The 20,456-nt window shown below is 39.8% G+C and overlaps 1 protein-coding gene across 3 annotated transcripts; it reads left to right on the top strand.

Moving 5' to 3' along the window:
* The first annotated feature begins 1,188 nt into the window (after positions 1 to 1,188).
* Positions 1,189 to 11,515, top strand: mylk4a (myosin light chain kinase family, member 4a). Of its 3 annotated transcripts, none has more exons than XM_085140489.1 (15): positions 1,189 to 2,381; positions 4,663 to 4,800; positions 5,029 to 5,125; positions 5,433 to 5,865; positions 6,221 to 6,543; positions 7,302 to 7,407; positions 7,914 to 8,007; positions 8,272 to 8,381; positions 8,577 to 8,718; positions 8,828 to 8,898; positions 9,007 to 9,135; positions 9,210 to 9,362; positions 9,459 to 9,537; positions 9,721 to 9,775; positions 10,112 to 11,515. In XM_085140489.1, the coding sequence occupies exons 1-14, from the start codon at positions 1,851 to 1,853 to the stop codon at positions 9,772 to 9,774; spliced, it is 2,460 nt and encodes an 819-aa protein (XP_084996615.1). In that variant the 5' UTR covers positions 1,189 to 1,850; the 3' UTR covers position 9,775; positions 10,112 to 11,515. The 3 variants fall into 3 exon arrangements, with proteins under 3 accessions (XP_084996615.1, XP_084996616.1, XP_084996617.1); XM_085140490.1 differs by having other exon boundaries at positions 1,195 to 2,381; positions 6,224 to 6,543; XM_085140491.1 differs by lacking the exon at positions 4,663 to 4,800 and having other exon boundaries at positions 1,195 to 2,381.
* The last annotated feature ends 8,941 nt before the right edge of the window (positions 11,516 to 20,456 follow it).

Consider the following 20,456-nt stretch of genomic DNA (forward strand, 5'->3'; position numbering starts at 1 on the left):
CAGAATCATTTGCTCTGTCTTGTCTTTAATATTTGTGCGTGTTACATGCACATGCACACTGTAAGAAAGCTAAGTGTCCGAGCTCATTAAATTGACACAACATGCTGTTAATTCCCATGCTGTCTGTCATCTGCTGGCATTCAAAGACAGGTGTGAGCACTGGTGTCTTACCCTGAGTGACTGATGGTCCATTTCATTCCATCTGTTTCTGCCCTGTCACAGTTACTCAGTCTTCCTGCTGCAGCTGTCTTGCTTTAGTGAGACACGAGACAATACAAATTCAAGGGGAAGCAGTGGTTCGGTTCACTCTCTGGTCTCACTGGTGTAGAAGGATTTGTGAAGGCTTTGTTCAACATAGGGTATCTACACCAAAAAAAAAAAAAAAAAAAAAAATTAGACAAATGTTCAACTCGGTGTGGTGACTTGTCATGAAACATAAGCCGACAGGTAAACTCTTTTTCTCCCACTTCACTAGCTTGCACTTTCCTTTGCAGAGTTCAGAACCTTCCCTGGTCCTTTGCACCGGTGAGGCCAGACTTTGGCTGGAGTCACAACAAGTTTGGCTAAGGTCACCGTGGCTCAATTTGTGCTCTGTGCCTCTGTTGCCAAAAGAATTTCATGGTAGCTTGAGCAAAGCTGGATCCTTCCTTCATTTTGTCATCCGTGTACTTATGGGTACAGAATGAACTCAGAAAGGCAAAAAACAAAACAAAACAAAAACCCGACCAACAGCGAGGCTGCATTTGTGTTTATATGTTTTCTCTGATTTGTTGGTAGAATACATCATGCCTATTTTGATATATAGTGAAGCTGGATTGTGGTCATATTACAGCAGCTCAGTTAAAATGGATCCTTTGCTGTCTTAAGGATGGTTATCGGTGGATGTTTCCGTCAGTGAGTAAGCATAACATAACTCGCCCATGTTACCCATCTCTTATTTCAGGTCAGGGATAAACATTTTAATCTATCTCCACCCAACCAGGAAACACAGACCTCTTCAGGTTGCCCCTGACACTGAGTGCGAGTTTTAGGCATTCAAAAGATAAGGAGGGAATCTGCATTGCAACATGGTTCTCATTCACAACAGTACACGCACAGTCACATGCATCAGTGCCAAATATCTTACAGCCCAGTCCTTCCCTTGATGTCACAAACATTTTAGTACAACAAATAAACACTCGAACTGAACATTTTCCCTTTTGAAATTATCTCAAACGTACTCTTGCGTTGCCTAAAAAGCCACACATGGACTTCACATTCAGCTCTCTCTCTTTTTTAGTGCAGTTGATTGAAAAATGTGAACCACATGTATCCGTCTCTTGGAACAAGTTAATACCTCCGTCAGTTAAATAGGATAAATTGTGCAAATTAATGAGCATTGTCCTAAGAAGCAGAAATGTGTACAGTGAACATTTTGACAGCCAGCAGGCGAGTGACGGTGGTGGGCTTAACACTTAAAGACTCTCAAATGTCTCATATGTCCCAAGCATTGCCAAGCTCCCACCCCAATCACTTAAACCCTGCTGACGTAGGCTGGCCGTTTACATTTAGGGACACCTGCTCACTCCATTCTAGATACCAATTCTAGAAGAGAGGAGCAGCCGCTCAGGGATAAGGTTTGGGAGGAACAGAAGTCTGACTCAGTAGTAACTGAGATAAACACAAATTGAGCTTTATAGTTTATTTGATCTGTCACCTGGCAGTTTTCGATGTAGAATATTTTTTCTGAATTTTATTTCATTTTTTGTAGAGCTGGCTAAGATTTTTGCAGAAGTATTTTTGAGGGCATTCTTGGTCCTATTCTTGTCCCAAGTTGGTGTCTTAACGTGAATTTTACATCACTGGAAACCATGAGTTCCCTGGTAATAAATGCAGTGGGTGATGGCAAGAACGCAGGCTTTGACATCATCCAAAATCGCATAGAGACACTGAGCAGCAAGATGGACAAGCTCATCAATATTCAGGAAAAAGTCCTCAGCCGACTAGATGGCATGTCTCACGACATTGACGACATTGAGAAGGATATGGAGAATTTGAAGGTCGACAAGGAGGAGATCCATCTCCCGCCCAGGGTAATGAATCAGACCCAAGTCATGGGACGAGAGGTGGGGCAGATTTGCCAGGAGATGAGCTCCATCATGTCGGTGGTGAACCAGCGGTCCGAGCAGCAGGCTCAGAAGCTGGAAGGAATGGAAAAATTGGTCCTCAGCATGCAACAGATGATCAGCTTCATCGGGGAGACGGTGAAACATTCGAAGATAATGGAGCTGATGCTCAAAGGCCCGACGGCTCAAAAGGGCTCGAGGTCAAAAGACACCAAAGGGAAGCAAGCTATAAAGAGGAAATCATCTTCAGATACAGTATCCAAAAAGCCTGACAAGGTGAGACAAGCTGAAGTAAGACACTGTACATATAGGCTGAAGTGTGCACCTGCTCTATACTGCAAAAGGACTGTAAGATGTTTGGTCATGAATGAGGTTTTGGAGAAAAAGGGGACAACCTTTATTACTGATCCAATTTAGATTCACAAGCATTTGTTTTGATGTATTTAAAGGTGGCCCAGGCATCATAGCCCATGCATCACCATGAGCATCAAGTCTTGTATAATCCATGCTGACTTTGATTTTTAAGATCTCACTGGGATCTTGTTGTTCTTGGCAGGACATATGAAAATGATCATAGCAGCGAATGTGACTTGGCTTGTGTGTGAAATTCCACATATAATAGACTGCTGTAGTGTCTGAGTTTTGACGTGTATAAACCTGCCAACTGCTGATTAAAGGTAAAGTAAGCAAGAAGACTAGTTTTATAGTGTTGGGTAAGCTACTGGACAGTATGTCACTTATTCCATATATAAACTCCCAGTTTAACTCACACGTGTCGATGTTGGATCTCCGAGTGTAACTTGAGGGTCTCCTTCGCATGAAGCCTGCGGGGGACCTCCAGCAGGGCACGAGAGGGCCAGTGCAAGGTCTGCGGTGAAATACGAGTGGCCTGGTTTAGAAATGCTGTCTTTGGATGCGGGCTACAGTGTTTGTGGTCCAAATGGTCTTGCATCCCTTCAGCTTACCAGGTGTTAACAAACTGTAGTGTTTTCTTTCCTTTTCTGTTTCGCAGTCCATTTCTTTCATTTCCATTTCATTTCTGCAGCTCTCTTGTGCGGACCTATTAGTGTTACTATCCAAGTCATATCTTTGCCATTATCGCTTTGTTGATGAACAGTCATTGTCTGAAGTCTTTGTCATTGTGATTCTTTGCAATCTTCTAAACTTCTTGCAGTACATAAAATGTAAAACTTAGGCGAGAGTTCTTGTTACAATGCTGCCAAGGTATTTTTGAATTACAGCTTCCAGTAATTGTCTTTATTTTAAACTGCAGATAGTGTTTCAGAAGTCTGCTACAAGTTCATGGAAGTAATACAGTCCCATTGAGGCAATGCCTGCTTCCACTGTAGTTCTCGCAAGTCTAGCAAGATTCAAAATGTTGAACTTAATGAAGAAAAAAATAATCAAATATGCATTTTTCTATGACTTTTTTAAAGGAAAAACAATTCACCAACTGAAAACTTAGGATCCACTCACATCCAGTTAAACCTCACTAAAGGTCACTGAGTGCTGCTTGACATCTTACACCACACTCCTATCAGTTCGCCACACAGCTTGTATCTCTCTTGATGTATGACGTACAAGCAAATTGCGAACTCACTTAAGTGGCTCTGACGTAACATGATAACGATATCACATACTTGGAAAAAATACCTACGTAACAGTGCACATTGTGCAGTGGTGCACTCTTAGGTTTTATATGCCCATACTTGGTTACGTTAAAATCAGACTCAACGATATCAAGCCCGTTAAAAGTTTGTGTCACATTTTATGGCTTAATTATACCCTGATGATTAATGACCAAATACTAATGTGATGTTTTCACCGTGACTCACGTTTCAGGGAATTTCTGTTGTCGTCAGACCACTTGCCAGGTGGCTGCTCCGTCTTCCTCCACCTCCACAGGTGTGACATACTTGAAAGTAATTCGGGCTACTGCGGCATCTGCATTCACTTCCTCACCCTCCAATCACCGCGGTCACTGGGGAGACGCTGCACTTGAAATAGCTCCCCTGCTGTTTATGTCCCAACAGCATACAGAAAACAAATGTGAGACACCTGATGTTCAAGACAGGTTTTTTTCCATGCTAAGCTGATCAGAGAGTGTTTAGTGAGTTTCCTTAGCTGAGAAATTTGAACTACAGCCTGCAGTCGCTTGCAATATTTTCCATTCAGGGTCGACATTGCATTCCATCGCTGAGTGTGACCAATGATAAGCTATAAATTCACTGCCCTGCTCCTGTCTATCCAAGTCTGCCACAAATAATCAAAGGCATGCAATTCTACCAGTGCAATAGAGATGTGCACTAACTGTGCTAATTTGTGTGCTGAGAACAGAGAAAATGCTTCGTATTTTATCCTTCATTCGCCTGTCATCAAATTACTCAACGTTTTATTAACTTCTTGTTGCGTTTTACATGTGACACTAAATCAAACATGTCTTTGATTTTTGATTCATCCTGTGCATTAACGTATGAATCTAACTTACCAAAATGCCACCAATTCTGTGTGCATTCATGTAACCCTTCTAACCATTGTCTTCTTGTCTTTTTACTAGAAAACTACCTCTAATAAAGGGAAAAAAGGGAAACAAGAGATAACGCCTGCATGTGAGCCCAGTACTCTGCAGTCTTCTCCCAAGATAAAGCTTCACGGACCAAAGCATTTCCTCGCCTCTCGCAAATGTGGAAACTTTGTACGTTTATGTGCTTAGAGAACATGTGAAATATTTGCATCGCCACTCCAGAGATACGAAAAAAAAGAAGACCATCTGTATTTTATTTTCGCTCTGGGACAAGAAATAGTACCAGGGCGACACAACTGATTTCTTTATTTTCTAATAAAGCTTTGATCATGCATTCATTTCATATTAATGTACTCGTCTGGGTCTCTGGTTTGACAGTTTCTGTTTTGCATTTCACAGCTGAAAGACCACAAAGGCAAAGATGGGACAGATACACCCCGTTTGTGCCCTAAGGGTCTGAAAGCACAAAAGAAGATGAAGCCTCCAGATACAGCAGGTGCTGAGATCAACACACTGTTACTTCTACAAACTCCAGTGTCTCTTTGCAAGTCAAAATAATCTGAGACACAGCAGCAGCAAAATGTAAATAAATACTCTAAAATACCTTCTATGAGTGGAACATGTGGCTGTATTACAGTGTTATTACATGTAGCTGTTGCTTGCTAGCGTTTAATTGGGATAGAAACTACGTTTAAAGATTGGAGTGGAATTTTTCAGAGTGAAAATGTTAATTCTTCTTAAAGCGATGAATATTAACCAGATCCTGAGAGACTAAATCTAACTTCTCTTTGGTATTCTTGTAGAACATATCTCACTGAAGAAGCAGATTTTGCTCCTTGAGGAGGTTCAGAAACTCAACAGGGAGAACGCTGAGAAATCAGGTCAGCAGATCACACTTGGTTTTCGGGATCTAGAAACTGGAGTGCCCCCTAAAGATCAAGAACCCGATGCCTCTGCCAGCAGCTTGGTGGACTACCTGCAAGAAGACTCCCAAGTGGATATTGCTGAGAAAAATGAGGATGTTGAGGCAGTTACTGAGGAGGAAAGTGGAGAGAAGGTGCCTGAGGATGTTACAGAGAAGGAGCTCAAGCCTAGTGTGGAGAATATAGGGAAGCAAAAAGAAGAAGAAAAGCTTGGAGTCCAAGAGGACAAAGAGGAAAAAGGTGTTTCTGCAGCTGAAGAAGTCTCAGGTCTTTCTACCTCCCCTGACAATAAGAAGGAAGCAACTCCAATCAGGTAGTCCACTATTGCATTTAAGGACAAAAACAATCTGGAATAATTTATTATTATTACAATTATAATACTAAACATTTTAGTGTCTGTTAAAAATGTTGTGAATTTGTTGAACAAAACATGATATTTCATTAACGTCCTGTATGGTGTCACATTGCGACTGTATAGTATATATTTAAGATCTAAAACATTTCATTAATTCAATAACAATTCATAACAGTGTTAGATATGTTATTACATTATTTTTGTTTGTTTGTGTTTTTTTCTATTTTTATGGTCAAATATATGCACAAAAACATAAAAAAAAATATTTTAATAAAAATGCAAAAAACATACTAATCCATCGACTTTCATTCAGTAGAGATGACCACAAAGATGCAGCACCATCTCCTGAGGCTGAACAGGACACCCTATCAGAGGTCAGCAGCACCAAGTCCTTTGTCACGCAGGAACACTTTATTGTAGAGGAACACCCAAAGAGCCAGCTGCTGGAAAAGAAGGTGGAAGAGGAGGAAGAAAACAAAAATAAGGATGAGAAGAAGGCTGAGTCAGAGGGTTGGGCTGTCTTCAAGGCAGATGGAATTGAACTCCAGCTGAACCTGAAACAACAGGTGGAGAAGGAGAGAGAAAAAGATGATGCGGAAAAGGAGGATGACGATGGTCCTGAGCAGTACTTTATCGGTGAGAGCACCAGTAAAATATTATATACTTATCTTTGTAGGATTATACATTTTTTAAACTGAAAATGTGTTTGCTTTTTCAAGGTAGCAACAAATTCTGTATGTATCATTTATAGTACACTGTATAGTAGAAGTCTTTGTAATGGCTTGACTGGAACTGCTCAAATATCTGTAAAGAGTCTTTATATAGCTTTATATATCAGTACATACATTTAAATGCTTTCCCACTCTTTTTATTGGGACTCTGAGCATAGTTAGTCGCAGACTTCATTCAATTCAGTTCAGTTTATTTATATAGTGCCAAATCACACAGTCACCTCAAGTTGCTTTACACTGTAAGATAAAGACTGTACAATAACAGAGATAAAACCCCAGTTATCAAAGGAAGTTCTGAGCAAGCACTTGGCGACAGTGGGAAGGACAAACTCCCATTTAACAGGAAGAAACCTCAGGTACAGCCAGACCATCTGGTATGACTGGTTCTTGGTGAGGGGAGGGAGGATAAAAAAAGAAAAATAATTACAAATGGAGTATTACAAAATGAAGTGAAATGGTAACCTGTTATATTAAAGCGGCAACTCTGTAGCTGTTGATTATCATAGCTCTTTAGTACACAATGTGCTAACTTGATTATGACAGCTATCTACACTCTCCAAAGGCTCACTGTAGCTAATTATCAGTGAAGCTTGTATGTTCTCACATTCCTCAACTTATTAAAACAGATTACATCTTTTTTCTTGTGCCCCCATCCGACTTTAGACACCACTCCACCTCCAGTGGCTCCTTTTAATCACCGCATTGTGTCAGCCAAGCCCAACCTGATTACAAACTTCTATACCATCAGCTGGCAGGAGATCCTGGGCGGGTGAGTGCTGTACTTCTCCTCAAATCTCCATGAAATGCAAAATAAGTAAAAGATATCGACAAGTTGATCTATCACAGATCAAAGTCAGTAAGAACAGGTTTTAATTACCCGTAAAATGTAACCGCGTAAAGTCCCCCCAACCCCCGCCTTCCTTTCTGATGTTTCATAACTTCAGAGTCACGGCAGTTATTTTTACTTTAGAACCGACTGGCATGTGAAACTGTATCCCCGGTGCCAGCTGGTAGCTAATCACAAAGTGTTAATCCAAGTCTTCAAAGTGGAGACACAGCTTGGCTCACATTTAATGAAATAACAGATTAAGCACAAGACTCTCCAGAAACATCCCCGTATGAAGATCAGTTTTTGATTCGTCGTGGGAAAATACATCTATCACAGCACCGTTTTTCCCAACTGCTGGATTGTCTGACTTGATGTGATAATGGAACTGAGACGTTTCTCCCCAGCTACAGAAATGTGACTTTTGTCTTTGCTTTCTCTCCTCAAAGGGGTCGTTTCGGCCAGGTGCACAAATGTGTGGAGAATTCATCCGGTCTCACTTTGGCAGCGAAAGTCATCAAAGCCAGGAGTCAGAAAGAAAGGGTATGACACCTCTCGTATACTGTCATGACTACAAAGTACAGTGACAGCTACATCACATGATATAAAAAGCAGAGTCCCGGTTTCAAATTTTAAACACTCGCTAGTACAAAACAAGATCGCTCTTGGAACAGAGATAGAGGGAAATACTTGTCACCGAGGTGACAAGTATTTGACCTAGAAGAGAAGAAGCATTGTCTGTCCTAGCAGAGAACAGCTGACACCTCTCATCGCATCCGTGTGTCTGTGTTTCTGTCTCTTTGGTAGGAGGTTGTGAAGAATGAGATCCAAGTCATGAATAATCTCGACCATGCAAACCTGATCAAGCTGTATGCGGCCTATGAGTCAAGAAATGACATCATCCTTGTACTTGAATAGTATGTTCCTTTATTAAAAAAACATGTTTATTTATTTCAGAAGGGATTTTGGTTTACTTATAGCTTATTATTTACCTTTTTTCTAATTTGATTTCATATGCAACTTACTTTGCTTACATATTTTATCTACCTGCCATTTTTTTTTCTTTTTTAAATTTCTTTTAATGCTTTTCATGTGCTCGTCTTTGCCTTCAGTGTTGCCGGAGGCGAGCTGTTTGACAGGATTATTGATGAAAACCACACTTTGATGGAGTTGGATGCTGTGCTTTTTATCAGGCAGATCTGCGATGGCCTACAGCACATGCACAAAATGTCCATCCTGCATCTCGACTTGAAGGTAACAAAGTCACACGTGTTTGCAGTGATTACTTTGTAGATATATTGCATAACAGGATTATGCCATTCAAAAAGTCAAATGGTAATACTTTGTTGTTGCTGAATTTCAGCCAGAAAACATCCTGTGTGTGAGCAGAATCACAAATAAGGTCAAGATCATTGACTTTGGTCTTGCCAGGATGTAAGTACTGGTATTTACTTCTGTTTTATTCCCACTTGGATGAACTGCTGTGGTCATACAACATGCAACATGTCATTTTTGTGAATTTCAATCATATTTCAAACTTAGATATAAACCAAGGGAGAAACTCCGAGTGAATTTTGGGACTCCAGAGTTTCTCGCTCCTGAAGTCATCAACTATGACTTTGTGTCATTCAACACAGACATGTGGAGCCTTGGTGTAATTACATATATGCTGTAAGTAAACACACAGAAGCATGCGCGCACATCCACAAACTTTTGCTGATCATCCGTTACCTTTTCCCTGCTAGTCTGAGCGGTCTGTGTCCCTTCCTCGGCGATGATGACAATGAGACTCTGAATAACATCTTGGCCTGTCAGTGGAACTTTGAGGAACAAGAGTTTGTAGATACATCAGAAGAAGCCAAAGACTTCATCTCCAGACTCCTGATTGTAAATAAAAGGTATTTGGATTTTTTACATATACACTGACCTCTAATCTTACGAAAGCTAATAATACATGAACTGTGTAAAAATAAATATTTTGATTTTCCCATTAGTTGGAGGATGGGGGCATGTGAGGCTTTGAGGCATCCTTGGCTTGCCGACCCTGCCCTTCATCATCGTCTTCACACAAAGGTAAAGCATGTGTTTGTGAGGGTAAAGGCTTTTTATGCTGGAAAAGTACTTAAATTTGTAAAATATGTGAACCTAGTAAAGAAAATTATTTGAATGCATCTTATTGTGCTTTACATTTGTTGTGGATATTTATTCCTGTCTTGCCGTTGTATTGGTGATTATTGTTTTTTGTCTGTTTCACAGAAAACTATGTGCAGATCACGGAGATCATCATGTGTGCCCAATACTGAAAGCTGAGGTGGGTCTGAAAGTATTGCTCTATATTTAAATCTGTTCCCTTCTTATATGCACACACCTCCTTATACTCACCCTGGGCAGGATGCCAGTGTATCAGGGCAAACACAGAGAAACACACCCGCACATGCACGCCCAATTTAGAATCATGAGTTAACTGAACCGACGTGGGGTTTTTTTGGACTGTGGGACGACAGCTTAAAAATTCAGTGTCAGAGTTATGCTTTCAAATCATCCACAAGAGGGAAGCATGTCTCAAATTTTGTTTGGAGTAGCAGAATGGATGCTGCAATACAGATGTGGTTCTCTCACAGTAAACCATCGCAATGTTTCTTTCCAGGGTGCTACACTGAGGTGACGCTCCACCTGTGGCCACTTGGACCAACCCTTCTGTCCCTGTAAATTACCTAAATTTTAGTCAGTGCACTCATGACACTGACTGAAAATCTGTCTACACCGCAAACCTCTTTCTGACATGTGATCCACTGTGTTGTGTTATTGTAAGCAACACCCTGATGAAATATATAAAGGAAAATAGCTCAGTTTAGGTATAACAGTAGCTAGTTCTGTGTGTTAAATACTGGTGATGATGTCACAAAAAAACAGGGTAAATTAAAAAAAAAAAAACAGACCATCACATAACACTAAAAAATCCAGTAGAATTACTATGTGACATGTGATTACTGTGCTATCATTGTGAAGCTAATACTGTTCAGTTATTGTTGAAACTGTGACAGGGGAAGTATACATGTTCAACTGGTAGTTTGCAATATTCTTTTATTTGGCATTTCAAAATGGTGCTGAAGTCATAATCTGATGTAGCTTTAATAGAAACATATTAATACTTATTATTATTATTACAAATTACTATTACACATATTGTATGATAGTGTTTGCTTGTGGAAGCCACAAAAATTCGCATTTTCTTCTCTTTTATTTCACTATAAAATTCTCACTTGGACTCATCCTTATTTATCTCTAACCAAAAACACTGTACCGCCTTTCCTTGCTGATTTTTTTTGTCCTCTTGAGAACAACAACTTTATGCATTTAGAAATATACCTCAGCTGCTACTGCTTGAAGGCTACAGCAACAGTTGTAATATAAATGTAATTATCTGTGCTGCCCTCTTGGTTATAAACACGGTCAGCTGTAAATAGGTGCTAATAATTCAAATTAGAATCTGTTGAATGTGCATTGTGCATATTGGAGACAATGGAATTTGTGTGTTCGGCTTAACAAGCTGTAGTATGTGCGCTTTATGACCTAATATCACACAATGCTGCTGAGGTTCCACTGGACAGACTAGTCGGCAACACATGTCACCTTAAAATAAACACCTTGACAACACAGTTTATGTCTTATTAGCAAAGTATATACATTTTTTTGCATGTCTTTGCAGCTAAAGTTTGAACTTGGTACGTAGTTATAATTTACATTAGTTTTTTTAACTGTACCTTGTGCTTCAGAGCCTCTCTTTCTGCATATTCATCGCACTAAAATCGCTAATAAAGAAAACAAGTGTTTATTTGAAACGCCTTCTGTGAAGGTTCACTAACTGAGAGTGACGCACCGTCTACCTGTTGCTGCCTCTCTAGTTAGAGCTACGTTTTCATTTACCTTTGTGTTAAATGCCAGATTATTGTAGTTCTGGTAAAATAAGTCGTTCTCACTGATTGCTAACATATTTAGCATGTACTTTTGAAGTGTGCACACACTCATTAAACTGAAATTGTATCTTCAAGCGTTTGTTGTCCTTTCTTCTTTTGAATTTTAAGAATACTGCATGTTGTCAAAAACTAAATCCATTTAGTAAGATAATATTACAGAGAACTTTAATAGCTTTCTTTGTGTGTTTATAAACTTTGCAATATTCTATTTTTGGGAAAGTTTTTTTTTTTTAAACCTTGGCTCAGTTTATGTAATAAACATAATAAGTGAAACACAGGAGCACACACTTTCACTCAGAATGAAAGTAGAGCAGATTCCAGGAGCAAAATCAGGAGAATCTGAAGGGGTCAGTTTGTGCAATACAGTCACTTGAGAAAATAAACTGAGCGTGTGGGGTGACGATGCTGTTGCAGTAATGGGCTTCAGGGTATCAGGGATTGTACAGACAACAAAAAACAGGCTAAGAGTCTGAAAAAAGGAGAATGACAGTGAGGAAAAGTAGAACTTTCCCACAAAGCAAGCATTATAAGCTCTTATTCTACAGAACCCAGGGGTTTAATCAGGGATAAGTAAAGACTTTATGGGAGAGTACAAGGGGAAAACATGTATTCAGTTGCAGAGAAATACCAGAAATGCAAACTGCCCCCAAAGCCTTAGGAACCCAGTATTTGAGAACAATTACAGTGTGAAATTGTTATGCTACAGAAACGTAAGAGTTGAGAAAATAAACTATTTTGATTTATATAGCAATTCTGCTTTGCGTAGCATGCATTAGACAGTGACGGGTTTTCTTCCATCTGTAAAACCTGGAATCTGCTGAAGCTTGAATTATTTTGGTTGAATTTCTTCTTAGGAAATGAACATGATGTGAAAAGTGCAGTTGAACATGGAAAATAACTAAAAATCATCTCATATCAAAACTGAATACAAAGAAAAAAATGATAGCTATAATGAACTGTTCTGTAGTTGTAATGGAAGGTTTGGTGATTTTTAAGAAATGAGGCACAACCATAGGAAAAGAAGATTTTTTATATTTGTTCGACTCTTGATATCTTGCTGGAAAATTCTATGATTTATCTTCAGTTTGTGAATCTTATTGTTCTTCATTAAGAACAGGTATTTCAGGATGTTCTTTAACTGCCCTTTCTGCACCACAGCCTGATCCTTTAGTTCACATGGTTCCAGTTTGGCTTTGTCCATAAAACCAGACTCTCAGAATTAACAGGCCTATGCAAATTTCTTGCATATTAAAATGGCTTTTTATTTGACAGGTTTCTTCATGAAAATCTGCTGGACTGAATATCTAATATATGTCAAAAACATGGTAAATACTGGCAGATAAACATTTTACAATATGGGACCCTATAATGTCCCATACCTCCATTTATACCAAAATCAGTCAATCAATAAATGCATTTATGCAAAACTACATATGCCTGTTAGCATACCCAAACATGTAATTTTCTTATCATGAATAAGTGCACTTCAAAAACAAACACTAAGAAAAATAATTTTCAAGCTTTTTATTCCAATATATATTGGAAAAGCAAGTATATAAGGTAAGTATGTGGTAATAATATATATTAAGGATGGTAAATGTTCATCATTGTTCTTATTGTTGTTCTTGTTCTTAAAATAAATGAATAAACTTTAAGACAAAAACTTGAATATATGCACTCTGCAAAAGAGAACAATAAGAATCATCATAAATAAAACTTGTTAAAGAGAACCATTAAATCCACTTTTTATTCAGTTAAATACTCTTAAATGTAAAGATTTGGTTGACTTTGAACTGCACAAATAATGTATAAAGCAGCATATTGTCGCACATGGAGTCTAAGGAAGTACGTTTATGAGCATTTCTGTAAATGAAAAATGACAAACCACTGTAGTGTATTTGTATGCTTTGTTTTCAGTGAACGCATTTCTTTATGCAGTCTATTGGACTGCAATCCTAATGTCTGGAGTGACCAAGTGTCACTTCTGAACTTCATTAAATGGCTACTTGAAGCTGGCTTTAAAGGCAACCCCACAGACACTCAAGTTAAACAACCTGGGAGAAAAACAGTTTGGATGTCTATAGCTTTTTTCTGCTTTTTCAGATTTTTTAAAAACTTAATAGACATAAACCAAGAAGCACAAATGTCTCCTTTAAGCTGAATTGACAAATTTATTTTCAATTATAAATGTTCAGAACATAAATGAAAAAAGTTTGATTATATCATTAAACTCCCCTGAATCTGAAATGATAATTATTTAATAATTAAAGTCAATAATTACAAAAAACTGTAACACGCACTGCCTTACATAGGCCACCTTAGTGGGTTATTATAATAATCTTTCTTCCAACAACAGCTGTTTTCCTGTGGGCTACTGAACACGTGCAATTGACAGTATTGTATAAATATTACAGATGCTTGAACCGAACTAGAATATTGGCAACTGATTTATAACCAATTTTGAGGGGAAAAATCTAAATGAGAATAAAAAAAAACCTTTTACATAAAGTGTCCTAAAAATACATTTCAAATAGTTTCCTATCTGAGGCTGACAGTCTTGTTTAGTCTACTATTTGTTTACTTTCACACATCATTTCATCCCACTAAAAGTTTCATGTCAGGAACGGTTCAGAGAGAGTTCATACATTCCTCTATTGCAAACACAGGCAGAGAGAATCTGAGTCGCTTAATAACCATTACTCTGAACATGCGAGTCATTTGGCAAAACAGGTGATACTGATTCGGGCCAAGGATTTTTCCCTACCTTTTCTCTTTTTTTTGAATAGCTTTTCAGGAGCCTGAGGGCTGGAAGCCAAATGCAAGCTCTCGCTCTATCCCTGGTCCAAGGCCCAGGTTGGAATGGTGAGAAATTCAATTTAAGAGAAGAAAAAAGGCTCCAAGAACTGCCCCTCCACTACCCCACCTCACCCCTAAGTCCCCTCCATCCACATCTCCAGGGGCGATCTTGAGGAGCCAAACCAAAACCAGATGTACTTATTGGACCTAAAGATAACAAATAGCGCCTCAGTTCCTGTCAGTTAGAGACCACCAGAGCAAAAAATCTGAGAATTGAAAAAGCTTATTGACATGTCTAACTCTTTGTCTGGCAATATAAAATATTGTTAAGACTGACAAGTATTTTAATCCAGGATACATGAACAAGGAAATAAGACAGAAGGTGCTGCAGAGGCAGCTTTCTCTGCTAGATCAGGTGCTTGTAAAAGTGAAGACAATAGCTGTACATGTAGCTTTGCTGTTGGTGTCTTTAAGAAGCGTGTTGCATTCAAGCACCTGGTGCCTTCTTGGCTTTGAGAAAGTGGACCCGAATTTCTAGGTTGCACACTCTCCTGTTTGTTAGTCACCCACACACAATCAATTAGACAGGGAGAGAGGGAGAGGTGACCCCAGCACTTCTCACAGCCTGCCATTAGATTGACTATGAAAGTGTCCTTTGTAACAGGAGTTTCCTGTATGTAATTAAAAAATATTGGGCTCTGTGCAACGGGGTGGAGAGGAAGCCTGGGGTTGAAGGAGGCTACACGAAGGCTAAGATTCTCTTTTCTCCACAATTCGTTTCATGTAGGAGCCGCTGGACTGGCTCTGACGTTTGTCCAAACAAGAGGTGCTCTCTCTCTCGCTCTCTCAAAGGAGGTCCGGAGAGAGGACCAGCTAGTTCTCAGGGCCCGAGGGCAGGTGGTTCTGATTTGTGCAGGGGAGGAACAGACCATGTTTATGTTCAGTTAATAGCAGTACACGTGTCGTCACGTCCAGCGGTGGGAACATGCTGGGTGAGTGATCTGTTTTTTACTCTGCTGAAGTCTGACACCAATAAGAACACAATGTCCAATTATTCCTTCACAGTTTTCACCCTGAACAGCCACACCTGCAAACTACTGTTCTCCTGTTAAACCGAGACGATGTAAGTTTGAAAGAAAAAAGCAGTTCCTTTTACCTACGAAATGTGTAACTCACAAGCAATAAAACACACTCGTTTTTAGTTCAGTGCACTCAGTGGTTTTGCACCTACTGCTTTAAACCTGGCATGACCAGATGCTTTTAGAAACTTTTCTAAAAGCTCTAATGACACTGAAGTATCCTGTGTTATATCATCTGCTGTTACTCTTTAATTGCCATCTTTGGTCACTCTTAGCAGAAACATAATTAATACATTCAAGAAAATATGGACGATGTCCCTCAAAAATAAGGAAACCTGATTTTACCTGGGTTTGTTGCCAAGTAATGAGCTGATAATAGTGATCAGGATCTCTAACAGGCAGCTAAAACGTTATAATTTCAATGAGAAGTTCACTTACAGTTAATAAAGCTTTAGCTAGAAATTATCAGGGACGTTGATGTTCTAAAGTATGCCAAAATCAAATTAGTCTGATATTAATGATAATTTTCCAGATATTATTTGGAACTTGACGTCCCATATGGTTGACAGATATGTACAGTAAAATTTTGTTTTCAGTGAGAGTGCATCATGACTTGGAATGAAAATAGCTCCCACCCACAGGCAGATTGATTTCCAGACGAGGGAGAAACATGGCAGCTTGCTGCGTCCGGTGTTTTCACTTAGTGGTTTCAGCTTCGATCAAATGGTCACGCTCAAACCTTAAATGATCTTGGCGGTTCCCCGCTGTTGGGTCATCAGCTTGGCTCCATGTCATCTCCAGGTTGGGCCCTACTGCTGGTTAGGCGGTCCCTTTCCATCAGATTTGTATTTACTCATCCCTCCGACTCACCCCTCAGCCTGCATGGGGTCTCTGTTCATCCTGCCAGCCCCGCTGAGAGGCCTCTGTGGCCGAAAGAGCCGCAATCTATCAGGCCTCTGTATGTATGTGTTTCGCTCTTTTATGCCTTAGCTCTTGCTGAGGAGTTTTTGCTGAAGTGACTAAATGGAGCCGATCATCTTGTTCAAACAGGGCGAAGGCGCATGTTCTTGGTGTCTGAGGTTCGTGTGCTAACTTGAGCTCGTGTGCCGGCGTGGGTGTCTGAACACGCTGCTTGTGCTCATGTTTTAACTCTTTGGATTTTTCCAGAGACACAAATGATTCCCTTCTTGACTCTTTCACCCCCCCCAAACTTCTACTTATCCTGCCCACAACATACCCCTGTCATGTTTTATTGGATTCCTCTTCATCTAGTCCAATGAACTGTGTGTGTGTGAGTGTGACTTGCCTGCGCACACATATAACTTGTAGAGCTCTCATATGTTACAGGATACAGCATACTAGATGTATGTAAGGTTCTTACATCCATATTGTACATGTCTCTGTTATGTTCCCCCATCCCACCCACAGAGTTTGTCCTCCCTCCCAGTGCACAGTGATCGATGAGCTGCACTCTCTGCAGCAGGGACCGTACAGAGGGGAAAAGACCCTTAGCCTGTTCTCCGTCTGACTCCCAAAAACAGCCACTATGGCCAACAAAAACACAGCACGCGGCAACCAAATGGCAACCCGTACAGCCGCTCCTATCGTAGTATGAAATATTTCCCACGATGAAGCTCAGGACGGGACAGGAGGATTATATGGATGACACAACAATGAAACTGAGAGATAAGGGTCACTCTGAGGTGAAGCAAAAGATTTAATGATTTAATGGGTGTCAGCTTAGTCTGTGTCTTGTTGAAACATTTAGTACAGCGCAAAAGATGGATCCAACATTTGCAATACTGCATATTTTGAGAAACACTATACAGCTACAGCAGCCAGATATCCTCATATTACTGTCCACCGCTGCTGACTGCATTTAATAACATCCATTTGGGTGTTGATCGTAGATTGGCGGTCACTGCTGGGGGATCACTGATACCTGACCTAAGCTAAAAATTCCTCCATGGTTTGTTCTTGGTTTGGCATTTTTGTGCCTGCCTTCATTTTCAGGGCAGTCTGCTTTTAGACGGGGGGAAACAGGAAAAGAATCACAGCACTGCGGTTCTTTCTTCGGGCTATATTCACTTGACCACACAAAGAGCCCATTTTGAGGGAGACATTTTATGTGTTGTGTGGCAGGCAGCGCAAGCAGAAAAAAGATTTACTGTGTCTGTGTCTATTCAGGGGTGTTTTGGATGATGTTCATGCTCTTACTGGTAGAGGCTGGAGATTTATTGCAGCTGGAAAATACTATCAGGTGGATGTTTCTGACAATGGTGACACTCTTTTCTTCCAACAGTTAAATTCACCAAAAAATCATTCATATATAGCTAAAGTTTAAGAAATAATGACGTGTTCGATGCCTTTTTATATTATTTTGTGACGGTTTTTATTGAAACACTAACCTAGTTTTTATTTCTTGTACTTTTACTCTTATGTTATTTATTTCGTCTTGTCTGAATCAACACTTTGTATCTGTTGGGTAAATGTAAATGAAATGCAACTGCAGGAAAAGTCTTTAACCATATCTGAAACTTACCAAAAAGTAAAAAGCAACAACTTGTGATAGTAATATGGAAAGTTGTGTGTAATGGCATGTAAATGTGTGTCTGAGTGTGTGTGGGTGCATGGAAGTTGGTGGGAGAGGAGGAAGCTGTACCACCGAGGTAGCACTTGGAGTGACTAACAATGGCCCACACATATCCTGTGGCTGTCAAAATGTTGAGGACCCTACACAAACACTTTAGAGTCAGCCCCCCCCCCCCCCCCCCCCCCCAGCGCATTTTCCAGAACTGCTTCAGGTTTGGTGAGATTTTTCCGGAATATAGTTGGAAACAAATAATTTTTTTTAGAATCAATAACTAGAGCTTCCCTTTCAGACTTTAAAGGGAACATGAAATGACACATATGCAGTGTCCAGTAAAGAAGCTGCTTACAATAATTCACAATCAAGTTTTTCATTTCCTAAAATTTTGCTTAATCACTGACCACTGCAAGCCAGACTCTTTACCTATATGTGCTGTCTCAGCAGACCCTCCCCCTCCTTTCTGAAAGGACTCAGGACTCAGAGCTCACGTCAGCACACCAGTGTGGGGAAAACACACACTTTTAACTCGGAGCTGGGACCTGCTTTCCAAAACCTCAGCAGAAAATTAATGCAGAATGCCTTGATGTTATACACACACACACACACACACACACACACACACACACACACACACACACACACACACACACACACACACACCTGTATCCTCTTCCAGCCTCCTTTTTTCATCTCTTTCTATTCCAGAGTCTAGCCCTGAACACCTCGTATATATCGCATCCAAACTAGAAACCCATATTTCCTTCACTCCTTCATCATTCCACCATGGCAGGCTTTCCTGAAGAGAATACGATGTCCTGCCAGTGAACGTTTTGAGAAAACCTTCAATATGCTGTTTGGCCCGTGCTGTTTGCATTAATGGGTCGCTGACGGACTGACCTAAGCGGAGCTCCTTTTTTTGCTGCCTAAAATTGGACCCTAGCTGTCTTTGTAGATTTGTAAGAGCTTGCTGTCACTGAGTTCAACAATGTAAAGGGGACCACCCATGCATATATAAATGTCATAATGGAGCTTGCTGTGGTTGCTTTTGTGGTAGGCTGTAGGTTTTGTGCAAACACACCACATTATTGCTGACAAGGACAAGATTGTAGGCTCTGACCAGCAGAGGGCGACCAATGCTCTGGAAAGAATCCCAGGACATTAGCAGGCCAGCATAACTCCCTCCCGTTTTCTCAGAGTGTCAAAAATAACATCTCTTATTACTTTCATGGCAATAGAGGAAAGTTAAGAAGGATGGTATGAAAACCTCCTGCCAACCAGAGCCGAGACTGAATGTAATGGTAGAATCTGAGAGAAGAAATGCGAACTGGAACTTTTAACATCTTTATAGTTTTCTCCAGCGATAATCTGAAATCCCATTTCTTTTTCATAATGGTTTTTATGGTTTTGAAATAGTCATTAGCCAGTGTAAAGATAAAAAAAAAAAACTCCAGTGCAGCAGAGGAGCATTATAAAAGGTCACCTGGCCACACAATGCAACATCCTACCTATATATTTTGAATGTCAAGGACCGGCCACATGTAATCATATCTTCACCCTCTGGCCTGGTCCGCAGCATGAAAAATCCCCACCACTAAGCCACTGTCCGTGCCACTCCCCCACCCACTCCAGCACCTCTCCCTGCAGTTCCCATGGTGAGGGCCGTCACCAACCAATCCAAGGAGGCCGCCAGGGCCTTGGTGGTCTGGAGAGTCTCCGAGGTGGTATGGCCACAGGGCTGCAGAGAGTAAACAGGACACTGGGGGATGGAGGGATGGAGGAAAAGGGATAGAGGGATGAGAATGTGGAGTCAGCAGCCTCTCCGCCCTGCCCGGGGAAGAGGAAAGCCTGCAAAGCCTGCAGATTCAGAGCTCACACAAACTGTGGACTGCCCTGAGATTCAGCTTAGTGGATAAGGCTTTGGCCAGACAGAGGGAGTATTCAAATAACTGCAGAATTAATAATCCTGCGTTGGGGAAAAAAATATACATTTAAAATGTTTTTTTACAAACTCAATAATTAGATTTTTTTTTTTAGTTTAAAGCAAACTATATATAGTTACATAAATATATTTAACCTTTTTTAAGATAATCAATCCAGAAAATGAGTTTATTATTTAGTCACCTTCAAATCTCTCGGTTTTGAACTGAACTATTACAAAGTTTTTATTTTACTTGAGATTATACATTGATTTGAAATTATTTTTGCCTAATACAGTATTAAATTAACAACAATATATATTTAAATATTACTGTTTGATTATTAATACAACTAAACTATAATCTGATCTTTTATTATCATTATTGATGATTTATCATTAATACATTCCTGTTTTGTTTAGCTTGTTGTTAGGACAGGGCAGGAATAACAGTGTTTTAGTTTGTGTATATATGCTTAATTTAAGATTAATATAAAATTCTGTTAATGTTTCTAAGTGACATTTCTGATACATTTACTACAATGTGGGATTTTTTTTTGCTAGTTGGGTCTATGCACAAAAAAGTAAACTAAAAAAAAACATCAAAATTTGATGATAATTCACAAAGAAGTGTT

This window comes from Neolamprologus multifasciatus, chromosome 18 (assembly GCF_963576455.1).
Source record: "Neolamprologus multifasciatus chromosome 18, fNeoMul1.2, whole genome shotgun sequence".
Taxonomy (NCBI): Eukaryota; Metazoa; Chordata; class Actinopteri; order Cichliformes; family Cichlidae; genus Neolamprologus; species Neolamprologus multifasciatus.

Bases quoted from the DNA above. Each gene is read 5' to 3' on its own strand.
- mylk4a (XM_085140489.1), top strand. From the start codon at position 1,851: ATGAGTTCCCTGGTAATAAATGCAGTGGGTGATGGCAAGAACGCAGGC. The intron at 7,408-7,913 runs GTGAGTGCTGTA...CTCTCCTCAAAG, and splicing joins TGGCAGGAGATCCTGGGCGG to GGGTCGTTTCGGCCAGGTGC. The intron at 8,899-9,006 runs GTAAGTACTGGT...TTTCAAACTTAG, and splicing joins GACTTTGGTCTTGCCAGGAT to ATATAAACCAAGGGAGAAAC.